The sequence below is a fragment of the Mirounga angustirostris genome, unplaced genomic scaffold (genome assembly GCF_029215605.1).
Source record: "Mirounga angustirostris isolate CCGP_5_RB_7025 unplaced genomic scaffold, mMirAng1.0.hap1 SCAF_15, whole genome shotgun sequence".
Classification (NCBI taxonomy): Eukaryota; Metazoa; Chordata; class Mammalia; order Carnivora; family Phocidae; genus Mirounga; species Mirounga angustirostris.
Genome location: NW_026991723.1, coordinates 88,056,878 through 88,081,240, shown reverse-complemented (window position 1 = coordinate 88,081,240; position 24,363 = coordinate 88,056,878). Strand labels below are relative to the sequence as shown.

Here is a 24,363-nt window from a genome sequence, read left to right as displayed (position 1 = left end):
ACCCCCTGTGGCCTCTGCCCCCCCATCCCTAGTCCTTCAGCAAAAGAAAGCCCTGCCCCAGGGAGCCCTCCCCACTGGAATCCTTAGTCCCTGAGCCTGTGGAGGAGGACACAGTGGGAAAGGAAGAGGCAAATGGAAGCTGTGAGTGAGAAGAGGTGACGTGAGGGACACAGTGCGCTGTGCAGTTTTTATTAAATCACTTTGGCATAAATTGAGAGTTCAGAGGCAAACATTTGTAGGTGGTGTCCAACCATTTAAAAGGACCCACGGGCACCTGGCCGGCTCAGTTGGTAGAGCATGTGACTTGATCTTGGGGTTGCAAGTTCAAGCCCCACATTGGGTGTAGAGATTGCTTAAAAAAATAATGAAAAAATAAAACGACCCAGCGGATTGCTCAGTATATTAGGTAGAATATAAATTTGGCTGTTGACACAGAGACCCAACGTGGCTTAATCAAGATAGAAGTGTGTTTCTCTTCCTCCTAACAGTCCCTGTGTAAATGGCCCAGGGCTGGTGTGGCAGCTCCACGGGGTCAGGGGCCCTGGTTCCTGGAAGGCTTGTTTCTGAGTCCTTGGTCCAGCCTCAGGGCAAGGGGATGTGAAAGAGGAGTTGTGCTCATCTCTCTCACCCCATTGGCCAGAACTGAGTCATGTGGCCACACTCAGTTACAAGGGAGGCTGGGAAATGTAGTCCTTTAATTCCATGCAGCCCCATGTACTGCTAAAAGGAATCAAGAGATCTGAGAACAAGTAGAAGGCCCTATCATACCTATGTGGGCTCGTCTTTCCTGCACTCAGGTGGCCTTAAAGCCCTTTTCCATGGCCACTGCCCTGACCAGGCTCCTCCAGACCAGGGAACCTGGAAGGTATAAAGTTTCTGTCCTTAAATGTGAGCCAGGCTCTGTTGCCATGGGATGCACCCTGCGTAGGCCCTCCCCAAAAGATGGCAGGAAGGAGGCAGCCACAGCAGAGCAGGGGTCAGCATCTCATTCCCCACCCCCTGCCCCCACTGCCCATCGCTCTCTTTTCCTCCTCTTCTCTATGCCTGGTGACGTCTGAGTTGGGCTCTAGGGAAGAAGAATTGGTGAGATACTTTCTAACATGCAGACATGAGTTTGGGGTTTGGCAGAGTAAGGGGATATGGTGGAAGGCTCTCAGTGGGGAGAAATGGGGCCACCCTGGGGGGGGGGGGGCGTTCATCCGTGCTATCACACCCAGGAAATGACAGCCAGTTAGAGGCATCCTGGAAAATCAGGTGGCCCAGATGGAGAATTAGAGGCCAGGTCTCTGCCTCCACTGGGCTTCACCCCACAGTAAGCTGCCCAGGGTAGGCTGGGCCAGGGGCAGCTCAGTGCAGACCTCAGCCTGACCCAGAGCAAGGGACTATGCCTCATTCGCCCCCAGAGCACGTGCAGCAGGCGCTCTGAACCTTGTCCCTGCAGATGCCTCCCCAGGCTGCCTAGGACAGGAGCCAACTCCAGCAACAGCTAACACCCACTGTGAGCTCACCAGGTGCTGGAAACATTGCCCCAGCTACCCCCACCTCAGCCCTTTGAGCCAGATCCTGGTCGTCCCAGAGAGCGATGCCCCCACGCACTTATTCACTTTCAAAGCTTTGGTGGAACTGAGGGTGTGCATGTAAATTACCTCCAGTCTCCACCTCAGGGACAGTCCCTTAATATCTGAGATACCCTAGTTAGGAATCTGCTCTCCAGAAGGTATCACATTAGCATTTTAAATACGTGCTGTTATTAAAATTGACGCCACGGTACGTTCATTAGCAAAGGGCTGTTAGAAATCCCTTTTCTTAGAAGTGTGAGGTCGTCGGATAAGTGGTTGGCTACAGAGATTCCCAGGAGTGAGTTCAGCAGCCTGAGACTTCTAGAGCTGTGCTCTGGGGCAGAGCCCTGGGGTACTGGTCCCCCCACTCCTTGGACAGATAGGTACAGGTGTATGGATCCTTTGTACCTGCTTGCTAGTAAATGTTTGGACATTTGGCAGACTAAGACCTGCTTTTCTTATAACATTCCGTCTGGTGGCAAGGTTGTTGGGGTGTGTATGTGTATGGGGGGGGCATGTCTGTGGGGCCATCATCTGCCTCTAATTGGGGGTCCACATTTTTGCCAGAAAACCCAGTCAGTTAGAATGCACGCCCAAAGTCAAGTGGTGGAGCCTGGCTGGGAACCAGGTCTGATTCTGGAACCTGTGTCCCTACCCACCACCCTACACTGCCTTCCCACACGGCCTTTGATTTGCTACCATGTGTCTAGAGGAGTTCTAGCCTTTACTCCAGACCCTGCCAGGGCAAGGCACTCTGCAGGGTGCCCATCATGGCCCCGGAGGGTGCCATCTTTGGGTGCCCCTTCTCAGCAGCTGCTTTAGCCCCAGAGTGGAAGTCAGGTTGGGCCCTCCAGCTTGGTTTGGCAGGCGGTGTTGGTCTGATGATTCCTTTCACAAAACCCACTCCGAAACATGACCTGTTTTTGCAGGTGGCGGCTCATTCTAAGGTTGACCGTTGGGCCTCATCCATGTACACGTTTTTCAAGAGCCTTCGGCCAAGAGCAACAGTCTATTTCTAACGAGTAGTTACACTCTTGTTGCAACATCACCTTTAATTGTTCTCCAAACTACTGTTTCCTCAGCAAGCTCCGGAGAGCAAGGACCATCCCCTCCTCTCATTCCTCCTTGTCCCAAACACCCAGCACGTTGAGGGCCCAGGTGTGTCGAGGAAACACCTGGTTACTTGACCGGAGGGGAAGGGGAGGCCCCCCAAGAGCCCAGGTTCCAGGCCGAGGGGACCACGGCAGAGGGCAGCCCCACCAACTGCCACATCACAGGGTGCCTGAGAGCTCCCCCGGGCGGATGATTAGCCTGAGCCCCCTGGGCAAACGGAGGCAGGACTCCTCTCTAGGACCCAACTGGACGCCTGCAGTGGGAACAGCTCACCAGGGGTTCTCCACATGCGGTCCCGGCCCAGCAGCATCAGCATGGCCTGCGAACTTGTTAGAAAAGCCAATCCGGAGGCCCAGCCTGGAGCTAGCTAATCAGCAACTCTGGGAGCAAGGCTGGCCCTCCGGGTGGTCCTGACACACATCCCCCCTTTGAGAAGAACTAGTCCAGGCTCCTAGTCTTGTTTTCGCACCATTTAAAACCTTTAGAGAAACCCCTTAGAGACCCCCCAGGAGATGACAGAGGCAGGAACAGACATGCTGGCTGGGAGTGCGACAGGGGGTGGGGGGCTCACCCTGGCGAACTCTCGGCTTCCCACCACACTCCCTGAAATGTTCTGGTTTAATCATTACGCCCAAGGCTCTCATTTTGCACAGTCTGTCTTGGGGACCCTGGGCAGACAACACCCAAAGCAAGAGAAACGGTGTCACAGGAGGAGAAATAAACCTAAAAATGAAATGAAAAAGAACAGAAACAGACAAAGCAACAGGTCCACACAAGGGAGGCGAGGACAAGTCAGGAAGCGTGTTTAATTGGCATGACATGGAAGACATACATCAGGAGCACGAGAGGAGGCCTGGGCGCACTAGATGGCCCTTGTCCACCCTGGGGCCTCCCCCTCCCCCACCTGCACCACAGGGCAAGGGCCTGCTTCTTCCCCAGAGACACAAACCAGCGGATTCAGACAGGACAGCACCCCAAAAAGAGGCTCGGGGTGGGGGGGTTGGAAAGGCAAACAGAAAGAAAACAACCATAGCCAGGAAACATTGCACTTTCCTTTTTTTTTTTTTTTTGGTTAAGAGTTGCCCAAATTCCTTTACCAAGTGGCAGACAGCGGGTCAGGGCATCCCGACAACTGAGACCACCCCACTGGCCTCCCACCTCTGCAAGGTGCTCTGACCCCTACGCTCATGCCCGCTCTCCGCTCCTCACTTGGCCCTGTGAGGGGGGGCCGAGCAGACACCTGCTCCCATCTGAGGGACAGAGGAACTGAGCAGAAGCGACCCGCCCCCAGTCTCAGAGAAAGCCGGTCACGGAGTCGGACTGGGAGCGTGTGGCCCTCCGTGGAGCCCGGGCCCCTGCAAAGACGTAGGGAAAACGCAAGTGTGCTGAGGGGCGAGGGGCAGGGGCGGGGGAGGAGGGGGATTCTGTGTTTGTCCCAGTTCCGGCCAGTCGAGAGCCTGAGCCTAGATGCCAAGACAGAAGATGGGACCAGCTGTTTATTCAACAAAAGCCTTTTATTCAGTCAAAAATCAACCATTGGGTTTATTCCGCAGATATTAAAAAAATGGATAGAGGGCAAGGCTTCCCATCACTGTGCCCTTATGCTAATTAACTTAATTAACTTGCTATCCCGGGGGGAGGGGAGGGGGCAGACCTAGAAGAGGGGCATCTGGGAGACACGCTGCCAAAAATGCGGGGCTGGGGCCCAGAGCCCGGGTGAGATCGGAGCCCCCTCCTCCACTCCCCCGCCTCCCGCTGCCCCCTCCAAGCTCCTGTTTGGCCTGTGGGGCGCCCCCACATGCCTTTCCAGCTCCCCGCCACCAGGGGGCGCGCCGGCGTCCCCTTGGATCGCCAGACGCGGAGGCGAGGCTGCGCCGAGAACCGGGTAGCTTTGCGCTGGGCGCGCAGTGGGGCTTAGCTCCAGACAGAGGCTGCCTCTCCCGGGGGGCCAAGGCCCCCCCAACCTTCCTCCCCTCAGAGAAAAGGCAGGTTCCCGAAAGCCCAGGTGTGCCTGTCGTCTAGGAGGTTGGCTGTCAAACTGAAAAGCATTTCTGGGGAAAGGAGGACACGCACGTTTGCCTCGACGTTACTCAAAACGTTGCCTGGTCAAATGTCGGGAACTTTGGCTTCTCCTCAGTGCCATCAACACAGAGTGGGGAGCGGACGCCGTGAGGAAGAGGCAAGGGCCGCTGCTCCTGGGCCAGGGGACCAGGAGAGAAGGGTCGGCGGAGGGACGGAGAGCCTGGCATCCGGTGGGTCTGGAACCCCCAGAGAGCAGCATGTGACCGGCCTGGGCCTCGGGTGGAAATCGCCGCTGGGGACAGAGGCCCACAGCTGCTCAGGATTCCAGATCTAGAGGCCTGGTGAGAGGAGGAGACAGAACTGTCCCTGCCCGCAACCTCGGGCACAAACGGCCAAAGTCCAGCACCCCGCCAGGAAGAGGGCTGGCCCTTCCGGCAGCTCTGGGCTGTCCCCGGGCATGGACCCAAGGTGCGCCTGAGCCATGGGGCCACAGGACGCCTGCTAAGGCCAAAAGCCACACCCGTGGCTCCATACCAAAAGGTCAGAGGGCAAGAAGGTGGAAGGAAGGCCTCGTGGGCAGAAGCTCATAGACGCCTGGGAATTGATGCCCGAGCTGGGGAGGGAGGGGGCGGGGGGAATCCACACGCATAAGCCTAGATGATTCTGAGCCGCAAGTCCCTTACCGAGATGATGCCTTTAGCATGGGGTGCTCGACAGCTCCTCCCCACTGGGCCAGAGACGCAAATCGAGGCTCAGGCAGAAGCCAGAGAAGTAATGTGACATGGGGAAGGGCCCCCCTCTCCCCTCCTCCAGCCCCAAGCCACCAAGTCAGTCTCCTGCCCGAGGGTCCTAGGTCAGAGCCAGGATTGGGAGGGGGAGTCCTGGGGCTCCTGAGCCAGTGGCCTGAGCAGGAAGGTGACTGCAGGGGCCTTGAGGGGCCCAACCTGCAAAGTCACCTGTGAAGATCAAAGCGCTCCCAGTACCCGCGGAATCTGGGGCTTACAGTAGAGGTGGGGGACAGCCACGGGCTCTGCTGAGCAAGAAGGGAGTCAGGGACTGGCTGAGCAGTCCAGCCAGCGGGAACGGACATGCAAGCCCCACGCTGGCAGAGCCGTGCTCTGGGTTAATTAGTAGTCGCTCTGGCCTCCTGGGAAAGTGCAAAGTGAAGACCAAGGACAATTCAAAGTGAGAACCAAGGGCCAGCTTTTCCTCTCCTGGGGCTGGAGTAAGCAGGGAGAGGACAGGCTGCTGACTTTGCAGAGAAGCAGGAATTCTAGAGTCAGGCCGGGCCCTAGGTAGTCTGGGAGGCTGCCTCCCATACCAGAAGCCTTCCTTCCATGAGGACTAGTTCTGGGCCAAAAAGACAGTTCAAGAGTCCAGGAGGGACCAGGAAGAACTGCAGAGAGAACCAGGTAGGTCATCTGACCCCACACAACACAACCAGCAGCTGCCATGTCCCCAAAGACTTGTGCCAAGAGACAAAATAGTGACTCAAACAGATCTCGTGTCTGTTGGGGTCTGGCAAACTTAGCCACAGACCGCAGAATCATAAACTGTAAAAGACCCAGCCTTATGATTGTACAGTGTCAGCATGGAAGCGGACCTTCCGGTTCAAGAAGCCCAAGCTTCCTGGTTCTGCAGCTGGGATAGCTGGGGCCCAGAGAGGCCTGGGGCCTGCCCACAATCACAGAGCAGAGCCAGCTGCAGGTTCCTGGCCTCTGGTCCAAGGTCATCTGACTTTCCTGGTGGCAGTTCCAGGGCCAGCCTGTCTCGGTGGCAGGTGGGGTCAGAAGCTTCCTAGGAGCGCATGTGGGCCATAGCCTCTAGGAGCAGCCAGTACCGAATGGGATTGCCTGTGCCCCTTCCCTCCCGCCCGCCCTCCCAGCATCTGAGCTGAGAGAGGGAAGGGAAGGAGGATGCTCTGTGGTCTACTGGACAAGGCAGACCGGCAGGCAGAAAAGCAAGCGGGAGAGAACTGAGCGACAGTTTTCAAAATCCACCACGGAGGGAGAAGGAGCCCTTCCTCTGCTCACCTGCTTGCAAAGAGGGCCCTCCTCCCCTTTCCTAATGTACCCAGTCCCCCCTTGTTGGCTCCCAGGCTCCATGCTGCTGCAAACACCAAAGCAAGAGTTGAGAAACCAAAAGATATCCCCTGTTTGTCCTCAGAAAAGATGCTGTGGACCCAGAGGAAGACACAGGATGGGGGGTGTGGACAGGAAGCAGAGAAAAGGGGTTCAAGAGGAGGCATTTGGGCTGGGGGTGGGGGGAAAACAGTGCATTAGCCATTTAAGAAACCCACTCTTCCCCCTCTCCAAACATCGAGCACAGTATCTGGAAAAAGAAAAAGAGAGAGAGAGAGAGAGAAAGTTTTTTGGCTTCTTGGCCGCTGCAGGCCACCATCCTCCCAAGCGCAGGTGGGCAGGTGGGCGAGGGCGTGCACATGTAAACGGTAGGCCCCGCATCCCTGGGAGCTTTGGACACACGAGGCAGCAGCAACAGTTAACAACCAATAAATAAAAGATATCAATTATATATGTATAAAAAAAACTCACTTTCCCCACAAAAAGCACAATACTGTGATCACAAAAAAATCATCATCATCATCATCATGAATCATCCTAGCCACGCAGGTGGTTTCGCTGCTCGAGGAAGGGACGACAAATAAGGTTAATCAGGTGGGCCCCCCTGACACCCCGAGCGCACCGTGGCCGAGGCCGTGACTTCCGTGGCCTCTCCGGCTGCCGAAGGACGGCCGAGGCGGGAGGCAGTGTTCTCTGAGGTCAACGGTAGCTTTCTCCCCATCTGTCAGTCTGTACCTTCTAGGACAGAAGGCAGTTTTGTTTTGTTTTTTTCTTTTTCAATGTTTGTTTGAAATAAAAAAACAAAAGCACACGCGCAGGAGAGCGGGAGGGACCCAGAGGCTGCCTGCGAAGCAGCTGAGTCCTCGGTTTTGCAGAGGGCTAGAGCCTTTTCCATTTTGTGTTGGTTTCTGGACAAGCAGAGGTGGTTGGCAATTGGAGCCGGTGGCTTCACGCGGTCGTGGGTGCAGGGCTGGGGGGAGGAGAGCCGGGCCTCGTGGTTCCAGGGCAGCCCGGCTGGGTATGGATGCGGAGAAAGGCTGGGTGGACACAGGAGGGTGGTGTTGGGGCGGAGGTGGCCTCATGGCACGGGAGGAGGTGAGTGGTTCCCAGGCATCTGGAAGACACAAGGAGGTGAGACAGGTGCAGAGCTGGCTGCCAGGGACGCACCCCTACAGGGCTGGCGGGAGAGTCAGTGAGGGCGCAGGGTGGCATTCTGTCAGAAGTCCTAAAATTCAATGTGCATACCCTCTGATCCACCCATTTGCTGCTTAGTATTCATCCTTAAGAAATAAATCAGGTGGGGGCGCCTGGGTGGCGCAGTTGGTGAAGCGTCTGCCTTCGGTTCAGGTCATGGTCCTGGGGTCCTGGGATCGAACCCCGCATCGGGCTCCCTGCTCAGTGGGGAGTCTGCTTCTCCCTCTGCCTCTGCCTGCCGCTCCCCCTGCTCATGCTCTCTCTCTCCCTCTCTTTCTGTCAAATAAATAAATAAAATCTTAAAAAAAAAAAGAAAGAAAGAAAGAAGGGGTTTGCCTCAGTAAAATCATCTATAATAGCAAAATAAAAAGGGAGGGAGCAACTCAGTGTCCACTAACAGGGAGCTGGTTGGATACACAGGATGCAGCCAGAGCATCACGTGATGGGCAACCACTGAGTTGGCATGGCATGGCCAACAGGCTCAACGGGACGAGTCATCAGGGAAGAGCAAAGAAAAACCACACTAAGACACCACTTCACACCCACTAGGGTGGCTCTCCTCAGAACACAGGGAAACAAGTGTTGGTGGGCGTGTGGCGAGCCCGGGACCCCCAACTCTTGCTGGCGTAGGTAAAATGGTGCAGCTGCGTGGAAAACTGTCTGGTGGTTCCTCAAAAAGTTAAACACAGAGTTACCACAGGATCCAGCACTCCCACTCCTAGGGATACACCCCAAAGAACTGAAAATCGGGACTCGAAGCCACGGACACCCACGTTCATGGCAGCACTGTTCACAGTTGTCAAAAGGTGGAAACCCAGATGTCCACCAATGGATGAGTGGATGAACAAAATGTGCTCTGTCCATACAGCGGAGCACGACTCAGCCGTAAGAAGGAACGAAGTCCTGACAAGCGCTACAACGTGGATGGACCTGGGAAACACTGCGCTGAGTGAAAGGACCCAGACAAAAAAGGCCACAGATTTCACTTCTACGAAATGTCCCAGATAGGCAAATCCACAGAGGCAGAAGGCAGGCTGGGGCTGCTGGGGGCTTAGTTGCAGGGGGGATGGGGAGAAACTGTGTAGTGGATTTGGCATTTGATTTTGGAGGGATACAGATGTTTTGAAACTAGACAGAGGTGGTGGTTGCACATCGTTGCGAATGTACAAAATGCCACTGAATTGTTCACTTGAAAATGGTTCATTGGAACCCACCCTTCCCCTTTGGGACGGGGCGCCCTGCTGGCTCAGTCACTAGAAGCTTGCGACTCTTGATCTCAGGGTCATGAGTTCAAGCCCCATGATGGGTGTAGAGCCTCCTTAAAATAAATAAATACTTAAAAAAAATTTTTTAAAAACAAAGTGATTGATTTTATGTTAGGTGAATTTCGCCTTGATATATTTTGGAAAAAAGGCATGGAGGACCGTCCTGTCTGTTGGCGTCTGCGCCATCCACAGATCCTTCCCATAACCTGCTCCGCTTAAATCCCATGTCCCTGCTCCCCCAACTGCACAGGCGAAGGTGTCGGATCCAAAAGAGGCCATTTCCCAGATCTGTGTGAGATGACCTGAAAGCATCATCTGGGTCAGTCAGAAGCTACGTGGCGGTGGCCCTGGAGGAGTAGGAAGGCCCCACGGGACCAGAGTTTGGGTGGCCGCTGCAGTGCAGGTGGGGGGAAGAGTCACCCAGGGAGAGGACTGTGTCCTCTCAGCCTTCCGTCCCCATGCCAACCCTGGGGCGCTTGGCTGAGTTTCTCATCACATGCTTTGCCTTCTGTGGCAATCTGTGAACGCTTACGATCCGCAGTGTCGTGGTGAAAACCGCAAACATGATGAAACTCACCAAATGCATTTAAATCCATAAATTCATGATTATATGTTTAAAAAAAAAAGCTGTTGGTCACCTCAAAAGGATATTAGAATCCAACTCATTTTGAAAACTGAAACGGAGGAAGAATTGAGTATCTATCCTGCCTTTCCAATTAAAAACTAGGTTTTAGAGTAACAAAATAGTTGACGAGGGGAAAGTTCCCTGTGTAGAAGCAACCGAGCCACAAACAAAGAAGGACAGACAGCTTTAGAACGTCACCTACAGAATGAATGAATGAAGCAGTCATCACCACCCGACCTCATGAGCTACCTGGTGGACACAGGCAGCCCCACTTAGGAGGTGTTCTCGACGAGGTGGACCAAACCGAGTGCTGGGCAAGCCTGTAGATCTAACTGCCCATTTCCCGGAAGTACAGGGAACCAAAGAACATGTGAGAACTACCACAGGGGCGCAATCCACAAACCGCAGATGGAGGAGACTCTACAGAACGTGTTTCTCAACAAACAGCAAGCCAAAAAGGGAAGGGGAAACAGATTAAAATAAACTTGAGAGACCTATCAACCAATTGCAATAGGTGGAATTTATTCAGATTTTGATTCCAATAAACAAAAACCCCTGAGGTAATAGGAAATGGGAGTACCAGCTGCAGGGTGGGGGGTATTAAGGCATCAGTACTGATTTTTCTACTATTATGGATTTTGTAAAAGATTGTTATCTTTTAGGAATACATTTTGAAATATTTATGTATGAAATGATAGAATGTCTTGAATTTGCTTCAAATTAACCCACTCCGAAGGTGCATATGGAGGGTACAGACAGTACAAGATTGGCAGCGAATTGGTGATTCTGAAGGAGGATGGTCAGTAATGGGATTACACCATTCCTTCCACCACTGCTTGTGAATACGAAGTTTTTTTTAAAAACCCACTTCAAGATTTCCAACAGCCTAAGTGTCCCATAGCACAGGACTGGGTAAATTATGGCCCAACTATACAACAGAATACCATGCAGCTATTAAAAACGATGGTGTCGAACCACATTTTTACTGATGTAGAAAATAGGCAGGATCTCAGTTCCTGGGTGGCTCAGTGGATTATGTAACAGTAACTTATCGAACAATTAGGATACATCAGGAATCTGAGAAGGCAAATCAATCACAAAAATGATGGAACACAAGTTGGATCTAATTACTATCCAGTAGGTTCTAGGACAAGCCTGAGAACAGGAAGAGGGCAATTTTGGGGACGAGCTATAGAAAGGTTGTCTGAAAAGCTCGTCATGGAAATAAAGTAACATCTTCTTGGCCGCCATGTTGCTGGTGAGGCTCAGATGGGTGTCTCCATACATGGTGTTAAGGAAAGTCTGTGCAGCCACAGCATGATGTGAACTTTGTGCCAAGTTGGGTAAAACACGTTAAAAATCTTTTTTCTTGGGGTGCCTGGGTGGCTCAGTCAGTTAAGCAACTGACTCTTGATTTTGGTGTAGCTCCTGATCTCGGGGTCATGAAATCGAGCCCTGCATTGGGCTCCACACTGGGCGTGGAGCCTGCTTGAGATTCTCTCTCTCCCTCTCCCTCTGCCCCTCCCCACAGCTCGTGTGTGCTCTTTCTCTTTCTCTACAAACAAACAAACAAACAAAAAACCTCTTCTCCTAGTGTTGAGTCTCCAAAAGAAAACATAAATGTTTCCTATAAGTTGATCATAAAAAAAAAAACAAAACAACAGCCAACAACATATGGTTATGAACTCATTGTTGCTGAGGAAATACAAACACATGTGTGTTCACAGAAAACCGTAAGGCAGAAACAATTAGGGTGATTGAAAAATAATCACACACCATAAAGAAATTAGTGACACTGCGTGAGTTTTTCTGGGAGGCGGATATATCAAGAAGCTATGTTTGTACCACTTTTTCCACAGCCTGCGGGAGACAAAGCAGCATGTCACAAGAGGCCACTGGTGGTAATTCACAAAAGAAGCCTCTGGGAAATGAGACAATGGATCATAATACGCACCATGGGACCCAGAGCCACATGCCGAGTGCTTCTAAGATCAGAGAAATAACTATGATGGTTTCTTTAGAAACTGTTTTGATTATATACCCCCATGTGACCCAGTTATTTTTGTGAGTGTTCGATTCTTTTTGAATCACCCTGGACCCAAAATGCTCACAGTGGTTATATCTGGGTTATACATGAAGGTTTTTAAAAATAAACTTCTTGTGTTCTGTTTCAACATACTGTCTAAGGTCTCTTCAATGGAAAAGGATTTCTTGTGTAAAATCATCAACAGCAGCAGCCTCACAGAAACTTAAGAATAGCATAAGCCCCCAAAATAAAGTATCAGCAAATCAAATCTGATGATACATAAAAACACTAACACACAATGGTGAAAGTAGAGTTTATTCTAAGAGTGCAAGGGAGGCTTAGCATTCAAAAACCAATCAGCGTTATTCATCAGGTTAACACCCAAAAGGGAGAAAAGTCATATAAGCATCCTGGTAGACGCAGAAAATTTTTTTTATAAAACTCAACACTCTTCGTGATTTTCTAAAAAAACAACTCCTGGGGGCACCTGGGTGGCTCAGTCGTTAAGCATCTGCCTTTGGCTCAGGTCATGATCCCAGGGTCCTGGGATGGGATGGGCCCCGCACTGGGCTCTCTGCTGGGCGGGAGGTCTGCTTCTCCCTCTCCCACTCGCCCTGCTTGTGTTCCCTCTCTTGCTGTCTCTCTCTCTGTGTCAAATAAATAAATAAATCTTAAAAAAAAAAAAAACTCCTAGGAGGGGCCCCTGGATGGCTCAGTTGGAAGAGCTTGGGACTCTTGATCTCGGGGTTGTGAGTATGAGCCCCACGTTGGGTGTAGCAATTACTTAAAATAAATAAACATAAATAAAAAACAACTCCTGGTGAACTAGAAAAGGAAATTTCTTTTTTTTTTCTTTAAAGATTTTATTTATTTATTTGAGAGAGAAAGAATGAGAGACAGAGAGCATGAGAAGGAGGAAGGTCAGAGGGAGAAGCAGACTCCCTGCTGAGCAGGGAGCCCAATGCGGGACTCGATCCCGGGACTCCAGGATCATGACCTGAGCCGAAGGCAGTCGCTCAACCAACTGAGCCACCCAGGTGCCCTAGAAAAGGAAATTTCTAAATCTGATAAAACCTATCAACAGAAGACCTATACCAGACATTCTAATGATAATTATTGAGTTAATTATAACTTAACTAATCTAATAGTGAATTATTATTATTATTTTTTTAAAGATTTTATTTATTTGACAGAGAGAGACACAGTGAGAGAGGAAACACAAGCAGGGGGAGTGGGAGAGGGAGAAGCAGGCTTCCCTGCGGAGCAGGGAGCCCGATGTGGGGCTCGCTCCCAGGACCCTGGGATCATGACTTGAGCCAAAGGCAGACGCTTAACGACTGAGCCACCCAGGCGCCCCTGAATTATTCTTTTTTTTAAAAAGATTTTATTTATTTATCTATCAGAGAGAGAGAAAGAACACAAGCAGGGAGAGGGAGAAGCAGACTCCCTGCCAAGCAAGGAGCCTTATGCAGGACCCGATCCCAAGACACTGGGATCATGACCTTGGCCGAAAGCAGACGCTCAACGCGTTGAGCCACCCAGGCTTCCCACTAATAGTGAATTATTGAAAGCTGTCCCCCAAGACCAAGAGTGAGACAAAAATGCTCACCATCGCTACTCCTAAGTGACACTGCACTGGAGGGCCCAGCCAGTGCAAGGAAGCAGGACAAAGAAACAGATGGCTGAAGGACAGGAGAGGAAGAAATAAAGCATAGACAGTCCCAAAGAATTGAAGGTAGATTCTTAGATTTGATAAGTGACGTTAGTAGGACCATTAGATATATCATCAATAAACAAAAACCAACTGAATTTCTAGAAACCAGAAATAAACGGGAAATACAATTTAAAAAAAACAAACCTGAATATCCAGGAATAAATCTATCATAAGATGTAAAAGACTTTTTAGCTGAAATCAATAAAATGTCCTAGAGGAAAAATTTGAAAGACCTAAATGAATGGATATACCATTTTCATGGATTGGAACACTCCACACAACAAAGATGCCAATTCTCCCCCAAAATGAACTGTAGATTCAACTCAATCCCAATCAAAATCTCAATGTGTGCGTGTGTGTATAGAAATGGATACATTCATTCTAAAATCTATATATAAATGCACATAGCCTAACGTAGCCAAGGCACTCCTGAAAAAAAAGTGATGAGGTGTCACTTCCAAGATTAAGTTATGAGAAGATGGACGCCTGCATCTCGGGTTCTCACTCTCCCTCCCTCCTAGGAAGCTCCCCCTGACGGAAGCCAGCAGCCCTGTGCAAAAGTCCCCACAGTGAGAACCGAGGCTGCCGATTCAAATGAGCGAGCTTGGAAGTGGGTGCTCCCCCACCAAACCTTCAGATGACACCACGGCCCTGGCCAGCAGCTGAGGGTTATCCAGGTTACCTGAGGCTGAGGAGTTTCCTAGAACTTGAGACTTTCCATGCAAAATCTGGGACAGTCCTGGGCAAACAGGGATGGCTGGTCACCTTGCTGACAGCTTGACTACATCCTCATGAGAGACCTCAAGCCAAAGGCCCCCAGCTAAGCTGTGCCCAAATTCCTGATGTCTGTTCTTTTCAGCGGCAGTTTTGAGGTAACCTAGCATTCAGCAATAGATAACTATGACGGCACTTCCCAAAAGGATGACGTACATATGACCAGCTACCCGACGTCCGTGCTCACCGGAGAAAGGTAAATTAAAATTATACCCTGTCACGACACACCCACCAAAATGTGTAAAATGTAAAAGACAGAGAGCATCCAGTGTTGGCCGGGCTGTAGAGCAAATGGAACTCTGAGGCAGTGCTGGTGGGGTCTAAAATTGGGGGGGAGCCACATGGGAAGACTCGAGTAGCCTCTAGTGAACCCGAACACACACATATCCTGGGTCCCACAATCTTCCTCAGATACACACCAAGGGAACGCATCATCCGTCCACCAGAAGGCACGTTCAAGAATGACCTCGGCGGGGGCAACACCCCCATTCCTCGCACACAACACGGAGGACAGAACAGAGAGGAGGCAGAAAGAAGAGGTAGGGGAGAATCAGGAAGAAAAAGGGAGGCAGTCCTCTCCCGGCCACAGAGGCCTCTCCTGGCTCTATGGCTCAGCACTTCCAGCAAACCCGACTGGAGGAAATGAGAAACCATATCTGAGCTACTGAACAAGGGAGCCAGAGGGCTCACTCAGGGCTTCCACGGGCCACACCCAGAGGGCGTGCACAGCCCTTGCTCTCCCCGTCCCCCGACAACTATGCTTTTCAAAGCGTTTCCAATCCAGGGAAACTTCTATTTAAGCAAACTCTCGGGCCGAATCTGGGCATATAAAAATGACAAAAGGAGAAAGGCTGTAGCTGATTTGAAGCCTATCTCCAGGCCCTCCTACCAGCTCGGCTCCAGCTGGGCAGACCCCAAGGACTGCCAGGAGACCCAGCGAATCCTAGGTGCCCTGTGACTGGCTTTTCCCCCCCGCCCCCAACCCCAAGCCCCAGGTTCCCCTCCACTCACCCCGGCTCTGGGCCCTGGACTATACCAGCCCGTCATAGAGGGACAGCGCCTGCACAATGGAGGGGTCTGCCTTCGATCCTTCCTGGAACTCCTGCAGGGTCAGCTTCCCGTCGGCGTTCTGCAAGCAGAGAGAGGCGGCTGAAGGTGGGGGGACAATAAGCCTCCTAGGATAGGGGCCTCTGGCCTGGACCCTGGACACCTGCTCCCCAAGCCCATCCCAGGACTGGCCCGGAGAGAGCTTCCAAATTTAGGTCAGGAAGAAGGCAGCGCACCTTGCTAGGTAGGAGGAGTCAGGCGTCAAGAGAGACCCAGGCACTTCCTGGCAAGGTGACCTTGGGTACGTGACCCTGGACCCCTAACTCCATACTTATCATTATCACTGCAATGAATTCCCATAAATGGTGGTTAATCCCCAAGGGCTGAGAGCGCACTGCATTTCTCTGGGGTCACTCTTGCAAGGGCATTTAAACCACTCCAGGAGCAGCCTACACCAGACGCCAGGAGACCCAGTGGAGCTCAAGAAAAAGGGCTTGAGTGGGTCTCTCGGGGTAGTGGTGATGTGGGCCAGAATCCCTGCCTCTGGAGCATCTCTCAGGGAAACCCGTGAGAGCCAAAAAAAAAGGCCCAGAGAGATGGCTCACTGCGGGCCCTGAAGATGCTACACATCTCACACTTGCTCTCAGGGGCTCCTCACGGCCGCCCTAAGAAGAGGCACTGCTCTTATCCCCATTTTGCTGGTAAGGAAACTGAGGCTTGGTCACCTCCCTAGGGCCCCATGGCTAGTCACTGGGGAAGGTAGAATTTACACCAGTCTGGGTGGGTGGTGGGCTCTGTTTCCCTAAATAAGGGATGTATGAGTCGGGGAGATTGAAGGAGCGTGTGGCCTTGGCATTAAACAGCATCGAACCGCCCCGTGACAAAGTCAGTATCCCTCGCTCCACACGCTGTGGATGCATCTTTTGATCAACGCCAAGAGACCAGCGCAGTCTGAACCTAGAGGTCTTCCCTGCCTCTCTGACATGTGCTGATCTCAGGCTCTAAGCTTTCAGGGCAAGCACCTGGATCCAACAAGGACATACTAATAAGCCCACTGTCAGGAGCGCCTGGGTGGCTCAGCCAGTTAAGTGTCTGCCTTTGGCTCAGGTCATGATCCCAGGGTCCTGCTCAGCGGGGAGCCTGCTTCTCCCTCTCCCTCTCCCCCTGCTTGTGCTCTCACTCATTCTCTGTCAAATAAATAAAATCTTAAAAAAAAAAAAAATAAGGCCACTGTCACTGTAATTTGTGTTCTTTGATTTAAGGCAAGTGATACTGGGCTGCCCTACCATCACTATATCAAATTTCCAATAAATACAAACTTATTTCACTTTAAAAAAAAAGGTTGATATAAACAAGGATTTCTTAACCTGGGATCTGTGGCTAGAATGCAGCAGGTCTGTAAACTTAGATGGGAAAAAAACGAGGTCTTTCTATTTGCTAACTTCTAACTGAAATTTAGCTTTTCTATCTACAATGATGGTAGGTGACAATGCCCAAGAGAACCAGCTGCACCTGGGACCTGTGTCAACCGTGGGGGTCATAGGCAATGACGTGCGGGCATCACGTACGCTTGTCACTGCTTTGAAACTGCGGGGTGGTGACACCCACCACTACACCTCTTTATTTAATGCATTCATAAAGAAGCTCACAGAATGCTCTATCACGAATTCTTTTTAAAAAATATTTTGATGTCTGTATTCCAAAATCATTAGCTTCCTTTTTGATCCTATGGATTTGATTTGATGCACTGAAAACCGTTATTCTGAGAAGCCCAGAGACTTCTCCAGTACGTCAAAGGGGTCCAGGTCAAGAAGTAAAAACGGTTAAGAATTTAGCTGGGGAGGGGCGCCTGGGTCGCTCAGATGGTTAAGTGTCTGCCTTCAGCTCAGGTCATGATCCCAGGGTCCGGGGACTGAGCCCCACATTGGGCTCCTGGCTCGGCAGGGAGCCTGCTTCTCCCTCTCCCTCTGCCTCTCCCCCGGCTCATGCTGTTTTGTTTTTTTTTTTTAAAGATTTTATTTATTTATTTGACAGAGAGACACAGTGAGAGAGGGAACACAAGCAGGGAGAGTGGGAGAGGGAGAAGCAGGCCTCCTGCGGAGCAGGGAGTCCGATGCGGGGCTCGATCCCAGGACCCCGGGACCATGACCTGAGCCAAAGGCAGACGCTTAATGACTGAGCCACCCAGGCGCCCCTGCTCTCTCTCTCTCTGTATCTCTGTGTCTCAAATGAATGAATAAATAAAATCTTAAAAAAAAAAAAAAAAGAATTTAGCTGGGGAAAGAAGAAGTGTTGGCTAAACTTAAAGCTCTGGACATTTGATAGGGATGGCTGCTGACCTGCACTGAACATCTATGCATCTCGGAGGGTCTGCGCAGCCCACCCACTGGGGCCCAGGGCCTGGCCCCCACGCCTCACCTCCCTGGTCAAGTACCAGCCTCACCCGGGCTCACCTTGTCCATCATGGCGAAGATGCGGTCCACCCTCTTCTCCGGGGTGTTTTCCTCCTCAGGGAGCTCCACGGTGTTCCCCTGCCAGAGAAAGACAAGGTGGGCGCTAGGCTCCTGGCACTCCGGCTTTGGGGTCCTGGCCAAAAGCGTGCCCCCCAGATCTGGGCGGGTTCCAGATGCGGACTGCTCTTCCTCCCACTCCCCACCCCACCCCGGCCCTCTCTGCCTCCTGCTCTGGGACACTCTGTCCCCACAGCCGCTGCCCACCTCGCAGATGTGCAGTGACCACCCCTCCCCTGGCCAACTCTCAGCCCGGGCGGGAGAGCGGCTACGCGAGCGGGCTCCCTCGGGGCCGACCAGGCCCTGTCCCCAAACGTGACGCCCCCCCTGCCTCTCCTACCCCATAGGGCCCAGGCCTCACCACCATCTGGTAAATGGCGTCCACAATGTCCAGCATCTCGTTCCTGGTGATGTAGCCGTCGTTATCCAGATCGTAGAGCTTGAAGGCCCCTGTGATCAAGCAGTGGGGCGGAGTCAGCCCCAGCGCAGGGCAGGGTCCGGCAGGCTCTGCCATGCCCCTCCGACCCCCCCCCCAACATGCGGGGGAGCCCCATTACTCATCCACAGAGGATTCACATCAGGACAAACAGGGATGGACAGAGAGACAGACACACACACACAGAGTGCATTTCAAGTGGGGTTTAAAAAAAAGAAACTAAAAGCAAAAAGAAGGGGTCTCTGAGTCTGTAGAGCAGGGGCTGGGGTTGAGTCGGGGGGGGGGAGGGAGGGCAGGAGGAACCCCTAATGGCCTCCCTCCCCCCACCCCCGCCCTCCCCAGTCTCCGCCTCCTCTCCACCCACTCCTCTCCCACAATCACGGAGCTTCCTGCTATGGTCAACTAAGAAAATAAAATAATATGCCCGGGATGGGGGTGGGGGGGTAGCTTTTACATAAACAAAATCCTTCTTTATTACAAAAAAAAAAGAAAGAAAGAAAGAAAGAAAAAGAAAAAGAAAAAGAAACCGCACTGTTTTCTTGTTGCCAATGCAATGCAACGTAAAGGCCCAAGAGAGCAGTGAATTCTGGTTCAACTGCTTCCACCCTCTCTCCAGACGTCCTTTTGCCCCTGCCTACTCCGCCCTAGGGCCTCGCACATGCTGTTCCCGCCTCCCGCAGGGCCAGCTCCTGACCCTTCACAGAGCCAGTTGCCCTCCTGTCTGCTCACCCACCCTTCCCGCCTCGGCTGCAGTTTTATGGGATTTTTCAAAATCCTGTCCCCGTGCTAGACTGACAGCCATGACAGCGGGCACCTGCCTATCTGATTCTCCCGCGGCTTCCCAGCCTCCGGGCCAGGGCGCACTGTGGCCGTGTCCCTTGGATATCTGCTGAGTGAACGAGTAAGTGCATGGATGAGACCAGACATCAAAACAGCGGCCTCCCAAGAGGTGCAGGCAGCACTGGAACCGAGTCTTAGAATGCAAGGCTACAGTACCCAAGGCCCACGTCTACACCCGTTGACCGCCCCATCTGTCCACCCTGCCTCGGTAAGCCATGTTCCTCCTACACGGCCACCCCCAGGGAAGCTCCTGTGACCTGGAAAGGCCGGACATCTGGGTCATCTCTCAGCCCTGGACCCACAACCTGGCCCGGTTATCTGGGCTCCCTCCAGCCTGGGCCCAGCCAGAGGCTGCCTGACAGAACCCAGGGACAGGACTTACACCGAAGCTTCTCATCCAGGGTTCCCCTTGAGGTCACCGACAGCGCCTGGATGAACTCAGAGAACTCGATCCGCCCGTCCTGACAGGAGAGAGGGGCAGGGTGGCCTCAGTCAGTACCGGGTCTCTGGTCAGGCTGGGCCTTGGGTGCGTGATGGGTGGCGGCAGGCACCAGATGCCCATGGCTGATGCACGGACAGCCAAGTGGAGAGGGTGGGAGAGAGGGGACAAGGGACAGAGTGGGGGGTAGGATTACAGATGGGTCAGGCCAGGCAGGGGGGACAGAAGAAGGAGTGAGGCTAAAGGCAGAGCCCAACTCCACATCTGGTGGGAGAAAGAGCCAGAAGTTACCACCAACACACACACACCCTCTCTGGGCAAGGGCCTCCTGGAGATCCCCTTTCCCCTTGGCCTAGAACTACAGGCTTCCAGGCTTTTGAGGGCAGGGCTCTAGACTGTTTAATCCCACCTGTCCATTTTGTAAATAGGGAAACTGAGGCCTGGAGAGGGCAGAGCTCTTCCCAGGGCTAGGCAGTGTGACTGTCAGCCTGAGGACACTTGGGGAGAAAGCCAGAGCGTGACAGCACAGAAACATTCCAAGCGCCCAACAGTACAGAGCGTGAAAACAAGTTACAGTAAATCCACCGTGAACATGAGGAAGCCTGGAAAAATGCAGGCATGGGACAGAGTGCTAAGGACTGTGGGCCCCCTGACAGTGGATCTGCCAACTGTCAGCACGGCCATCCCCAGGAGGGGACACACGCAACAACACAGATGAGCCTTGAAAACATGATGCTCCGTGAAAGGAGCCAGGCATAAAAGATCCCATATTGTATGCTGCTCAGAGCCTCAGTTTCCCCATCTGCAAAATGGGAGTATTAAAAGGCCATACCCCACAGGTAGTTGGTTGTAAAGCCTCACTCAAAATAATCCACGTAAAAAGCTTAGCACACAGTAAATGTTCAGTAAGGTCAGTGATGATTCTAAATCCGGGTTATTGTGCCTGCAGGCATTTGCATTCTGTGCTTGTAAGAGAAAGGGCAAGGTATACAAACGTGCGCATGCCTGTATGTACAAACATACGTACGCATACACGTCTCTGTGCAGCACGTGTAAGTGCATGAATTGCATATGTGTACGCACGTTTGTGTGCGGACGCAGGCACGCATTTGTATGCATCAGTGTATGTGCATGTGTGTGTTCCTTCTCCAGAAGGGAAGGCCGGCAGGAGAGCGTGGGTGCGGAGATGCCGCGGGCGCCTGCGGGAGGGAGGGGACTCTGGGCCGGGCGCGGGCCCTGCCAACCCCCAGCTCACCTTGTTTTCGTCAAAGACGTTGAAAACAAACGTAGCGAACTTGGTAGGATCTCCAAATGGGAAGAACTGCTTATAGATTTTCTGGAAGCCTGCAGCATCCAGCTGCCCGCTGGGGCAGTCCTTGATGAAGCCTTTGTACCTGGAGGCGCAGACCCGGCGAGAGAGGGTAAAGGAGGCGCCGAAATCACCCACCTACCCGCAGCTCCTGCCCAGCGCCCCGGGAGGCTGTGAATCCTGGTTCAAAGAAACGGTGCCCCAGAGCGCCTGGGTGGCTCAGTTGGGTAAGCGACTGCCTTCGGCTCAGGTCATGATCCTGGAGTCCCGGGATCGAGTCCCGCATCGGGCTCCCTGCTCGGCAGGGAGTCTGCTTCTCCCTCTGACCCTCCTCCCTCTCATGCTGTCTCTCATTCTCTCTGTCTCAAATAAATAAATAAAATCTTTAAAAAAAAAAAAAAGATGGTGCCCCATGGGGGTGGTGGGCTGGACGTCCTAGCGGGGGCTCATCCCAGCTCTGTCTCTGGCTAGCTGGGTGGCCTGGGATAGGTGACTGGATCTCTCTGAGCCTCATCCATCCAAGGAGGAATAAGAGACGCCATGAGAATGAACACTGTGCATAGAACACTTGGCCCCCCAGCTCTGCCCCCCACACAGCAGGGCTACAACAAAACTCACACGAACCAGCTCCCCAAAGTGGCGCTCTTACACCAGGCACTCCCGCCTCCCCCACTTTCTCCACTGAGCCCTTCCTGGCACCACAGAGTGGGCAGAGCCACCATATGGGGCCGGCAGCTGGCTCCTCCCACATGCCTGCACCCTACAATATGCACACCCCCCTCCCCCACCTCTGTTCCCAGGGATCTGCACTGACGGACACGGGAGCCGGGCAGCGAGCTCAAAGGGCACCCTGGTTTGTTCCGATTGGACTTGTCCACCCGGTATTCCCAGTGCCCAGCACAGGATCCTGCAGATGCCCGCTGATGGCGACATGGCTTTATACTCCACATCCCAGCTTTGCCCCTTGCTGACTGTGCAACCTTGGGCAAGTGCCTTCCCCTCTCTGAGTCTCAATCCCCTCATTCATAAAAGGGGACAGCTCTCATAGCGATCTTGTCGGGATCAGATGAGATGATGAGGTAACACTTACCCCAGGCCTGGGCATAAAAAATCATCAACAGCATGATCTTTAGTATTATGAACTCAGATGAGCTGTTGTAAAGTAATTCATGAGTTGGCTCTTGTGTGTAGCTTAGCAACCCAGCTGGAGGAGGGGGATTCCCAGCATAGAGGGAAGCTAGCGAGGGATCAGCCATTGTCTGCTCCCAGCTCCTAGCTCTCGGGGCCCCTCGCTGCAAACCCATTCTCCTGGAGCGCCCACGGCAGCTGGTGAGCAAGTCTACAGTGAAGCCCATTTGAAGGATGAGGAAATTGAGGCTCAGGAGGGGTACTTGCTCGTCCTCGCAACCCAGACCAGAGCTGAGGCGGGGGTCGAAGGCAAACACTGAAGAGCCCAGGTGCTCAGAGACACGGGGTCGCCAAGACTCACCTGCCCCGTTGTTCTGTTCTAATGGAGACCCTCGTGTCCAGGGAGGGGATTCCGGGCACCCCATCTTGGCCCTAGGAGGTGGCACCATGGCCGGGACCCATTCAAAGAGGGGGCATGTGGAGAAGAGGTCCAGGGAGGCCAGCTCCCTGCTCAGTAACCAGATGGCTGCCCCATCTCACCCTCCGCCTGGACCTTCCCGGGCACAGAGCTCAGCCTTCATGGCTGCTCCTCGTGAGTCACCCCTACCCTGCGAGGTGGATTCAGTGATGCTGGGGTTCAGAGATGAGGCAAGAGGTCGGGTGCGCTTCCCAACACTGGTACCAGGAAGGGACCCAGCCCAGTGCAGGTCCCTCTAAATTCTCCTTCCCAGCGGAGCGCTCTGAGCTCCAAACTTCATACCTAGTCAGGACACACAGCCAGGGAGAAGGAGCGTTGCAGGGACAAGACCTGGTCCATGGCCCCAGGCTCCCTGGTCAAGACAGGTCCCTGGGCAGGAGGAGGGGACAAGCCTGGTGCCAGGACTTGATGGTCCACGTGGGGACAGGCTCTGCTGTCCCCAGATCACTCTGGATGCCAGGGTGGAGGCCTCCCCCAGAGCTTCTCATTTCCCCACAATGGATGTATGTTACCTAAGTGATCTGCAGAGACTGTTAAAAACAATAAAGAGAAGACAAAAGCCTCTTCGGAGGGTCCCTGCGGGTGGCTCTCAGGGGGCGGCTCTTGGAGGGGAAGGCAGCTCGCTCAGCAGCAGGAGTCCTCAGCTCGGAGAGCAGCTGCCTGGGCCCACGGTGGGGGCCCTGCGGTAACTGGGGGCTGGCAGGGCGCAGGGAGGCCAGCCTCAGTGGGGAGCCTTCGGTGGGGGGCCTTTCCGGTTACCCCTGCAGAGACTGTCCCGGTAGGGCTCGGGAAGCCCACCCCCAGGAGGCAATACCAATTAGAGGCTGCACCAGCCCCATGGCCCAGCCTCCTCTTGCCAGGCACTTCCATAATTCACACCCAACCACACCTTCTAGAACTTGCCATACGATCTCCAGCCTCCAGGTCTTGGTAGCTGCAGGTCCCTCTGCCTGCAAAACATACATCTTCCTTCTCTTCATTGGGCTAATTCACTCACCCACCACTACCAGTCCCAGCTTAGCTGTCACTTCTTCCACGAACGCTGGCCAGGCCCCCCAGAGCCTCACAGGCTCCTCTGCTCCCTCACCCCTCGGAAGACCCCAGCACGCCGTATCCCATTTGTCTCCAGGCTGTGTCCCCGTCCGACCGTAACCTCCCTGACACTGCAGTGCCCCATGCCCGGCACAGGCCCTGGTGTACAATGTGGGCTCAGTAAATGCCTGTCCAGGGAGGTGGATGGATGGATGGACGGATCAGCATACAAACTGCCAGATGGGGACAGACGGAGTGGGGGCCCAGGCATCCAGTGTCTTCTTCCTGAGCCCCGAGGACCCTGGCCAGAACCTGAGAGCTTCCTTCAGATGGCTAGAGACCCACTGATGGCCCCCCACTGCTCTGTGACAGGGAACTGAGGGCCCAGAGAGGGTGAGAGGCTGGCTCAAGGTCACACAGCAAGCTAGCAGCAGGATCAGGGCTCAGACCTGGGTCTCCTGCCTCCTGGGTTCCCACGTCACCCGCCTCTCCTTCAGCCAGGCAGAAACACGGCTGCATAAACACATGGTGAGGCCGTGCTCCCCAAACGCTGCGCCACCCCGCTGTTCATTATCAGAAGGTGGGGGCACCCTGCCTCGCCGGAGCAGAGATGGGGAGCTGTCCCAGACACCCCGGTTACCCCAGAGCCCTAACTCACCCTGTGAGTTGTCACAGCTCTGAGGCCGGGACTTGACGAAACAGCCCAGTCCTGAGGCTGGCTGAGCCGGGACACCCCGCGCCAGGTACACGCCCCCTCCCCGCTGCCGGCAC

At 53.4% G+C, this 24,363-nt stretch overlaps 1 protein-coding gene across 1 annotated transcript in view; it reads right to left on the bottom strand.

The window, feature by feature from the left end:
• Nucleotides 1–5,934: 5,934 nt before the first annotated feature.
• Nucleotides 5,935–24,363, bottom strand: part of NCS1 (neuronal calcium sensor 1) — a 49,609-nt gene continuing 31,180 nt past the window's right edge. The window contains exons 3-8 of the mRNA XM_045883343.3: nt 20,901–21,039; nt 19,589–19,667; nt 18,292–18,380; nt 17,874–17,951; nt 15,385–15,502; nt 5,935–7,889 (exon numbers count right to left, since the gene is read on the bottom strand). Coding sequence (XP_045739299.1) covers nt 15,404–15,502; nt 17,874–17,951; nt 18,292–18,380; nt 19,589–19,667; nt 20,901–21,039 — 484 coding nt within the window. The 3' untranslated portion in view covers nt 5,935–7,889; nt 15,385–15,403. The remainder of the gene's footprint in view (nt 7,890–15,384; nt 15,503–17,873; nt 17,952–18,291; nt 18,381–19,588; nt 19,668–20,900; nt 21,040–24,363) is intronic.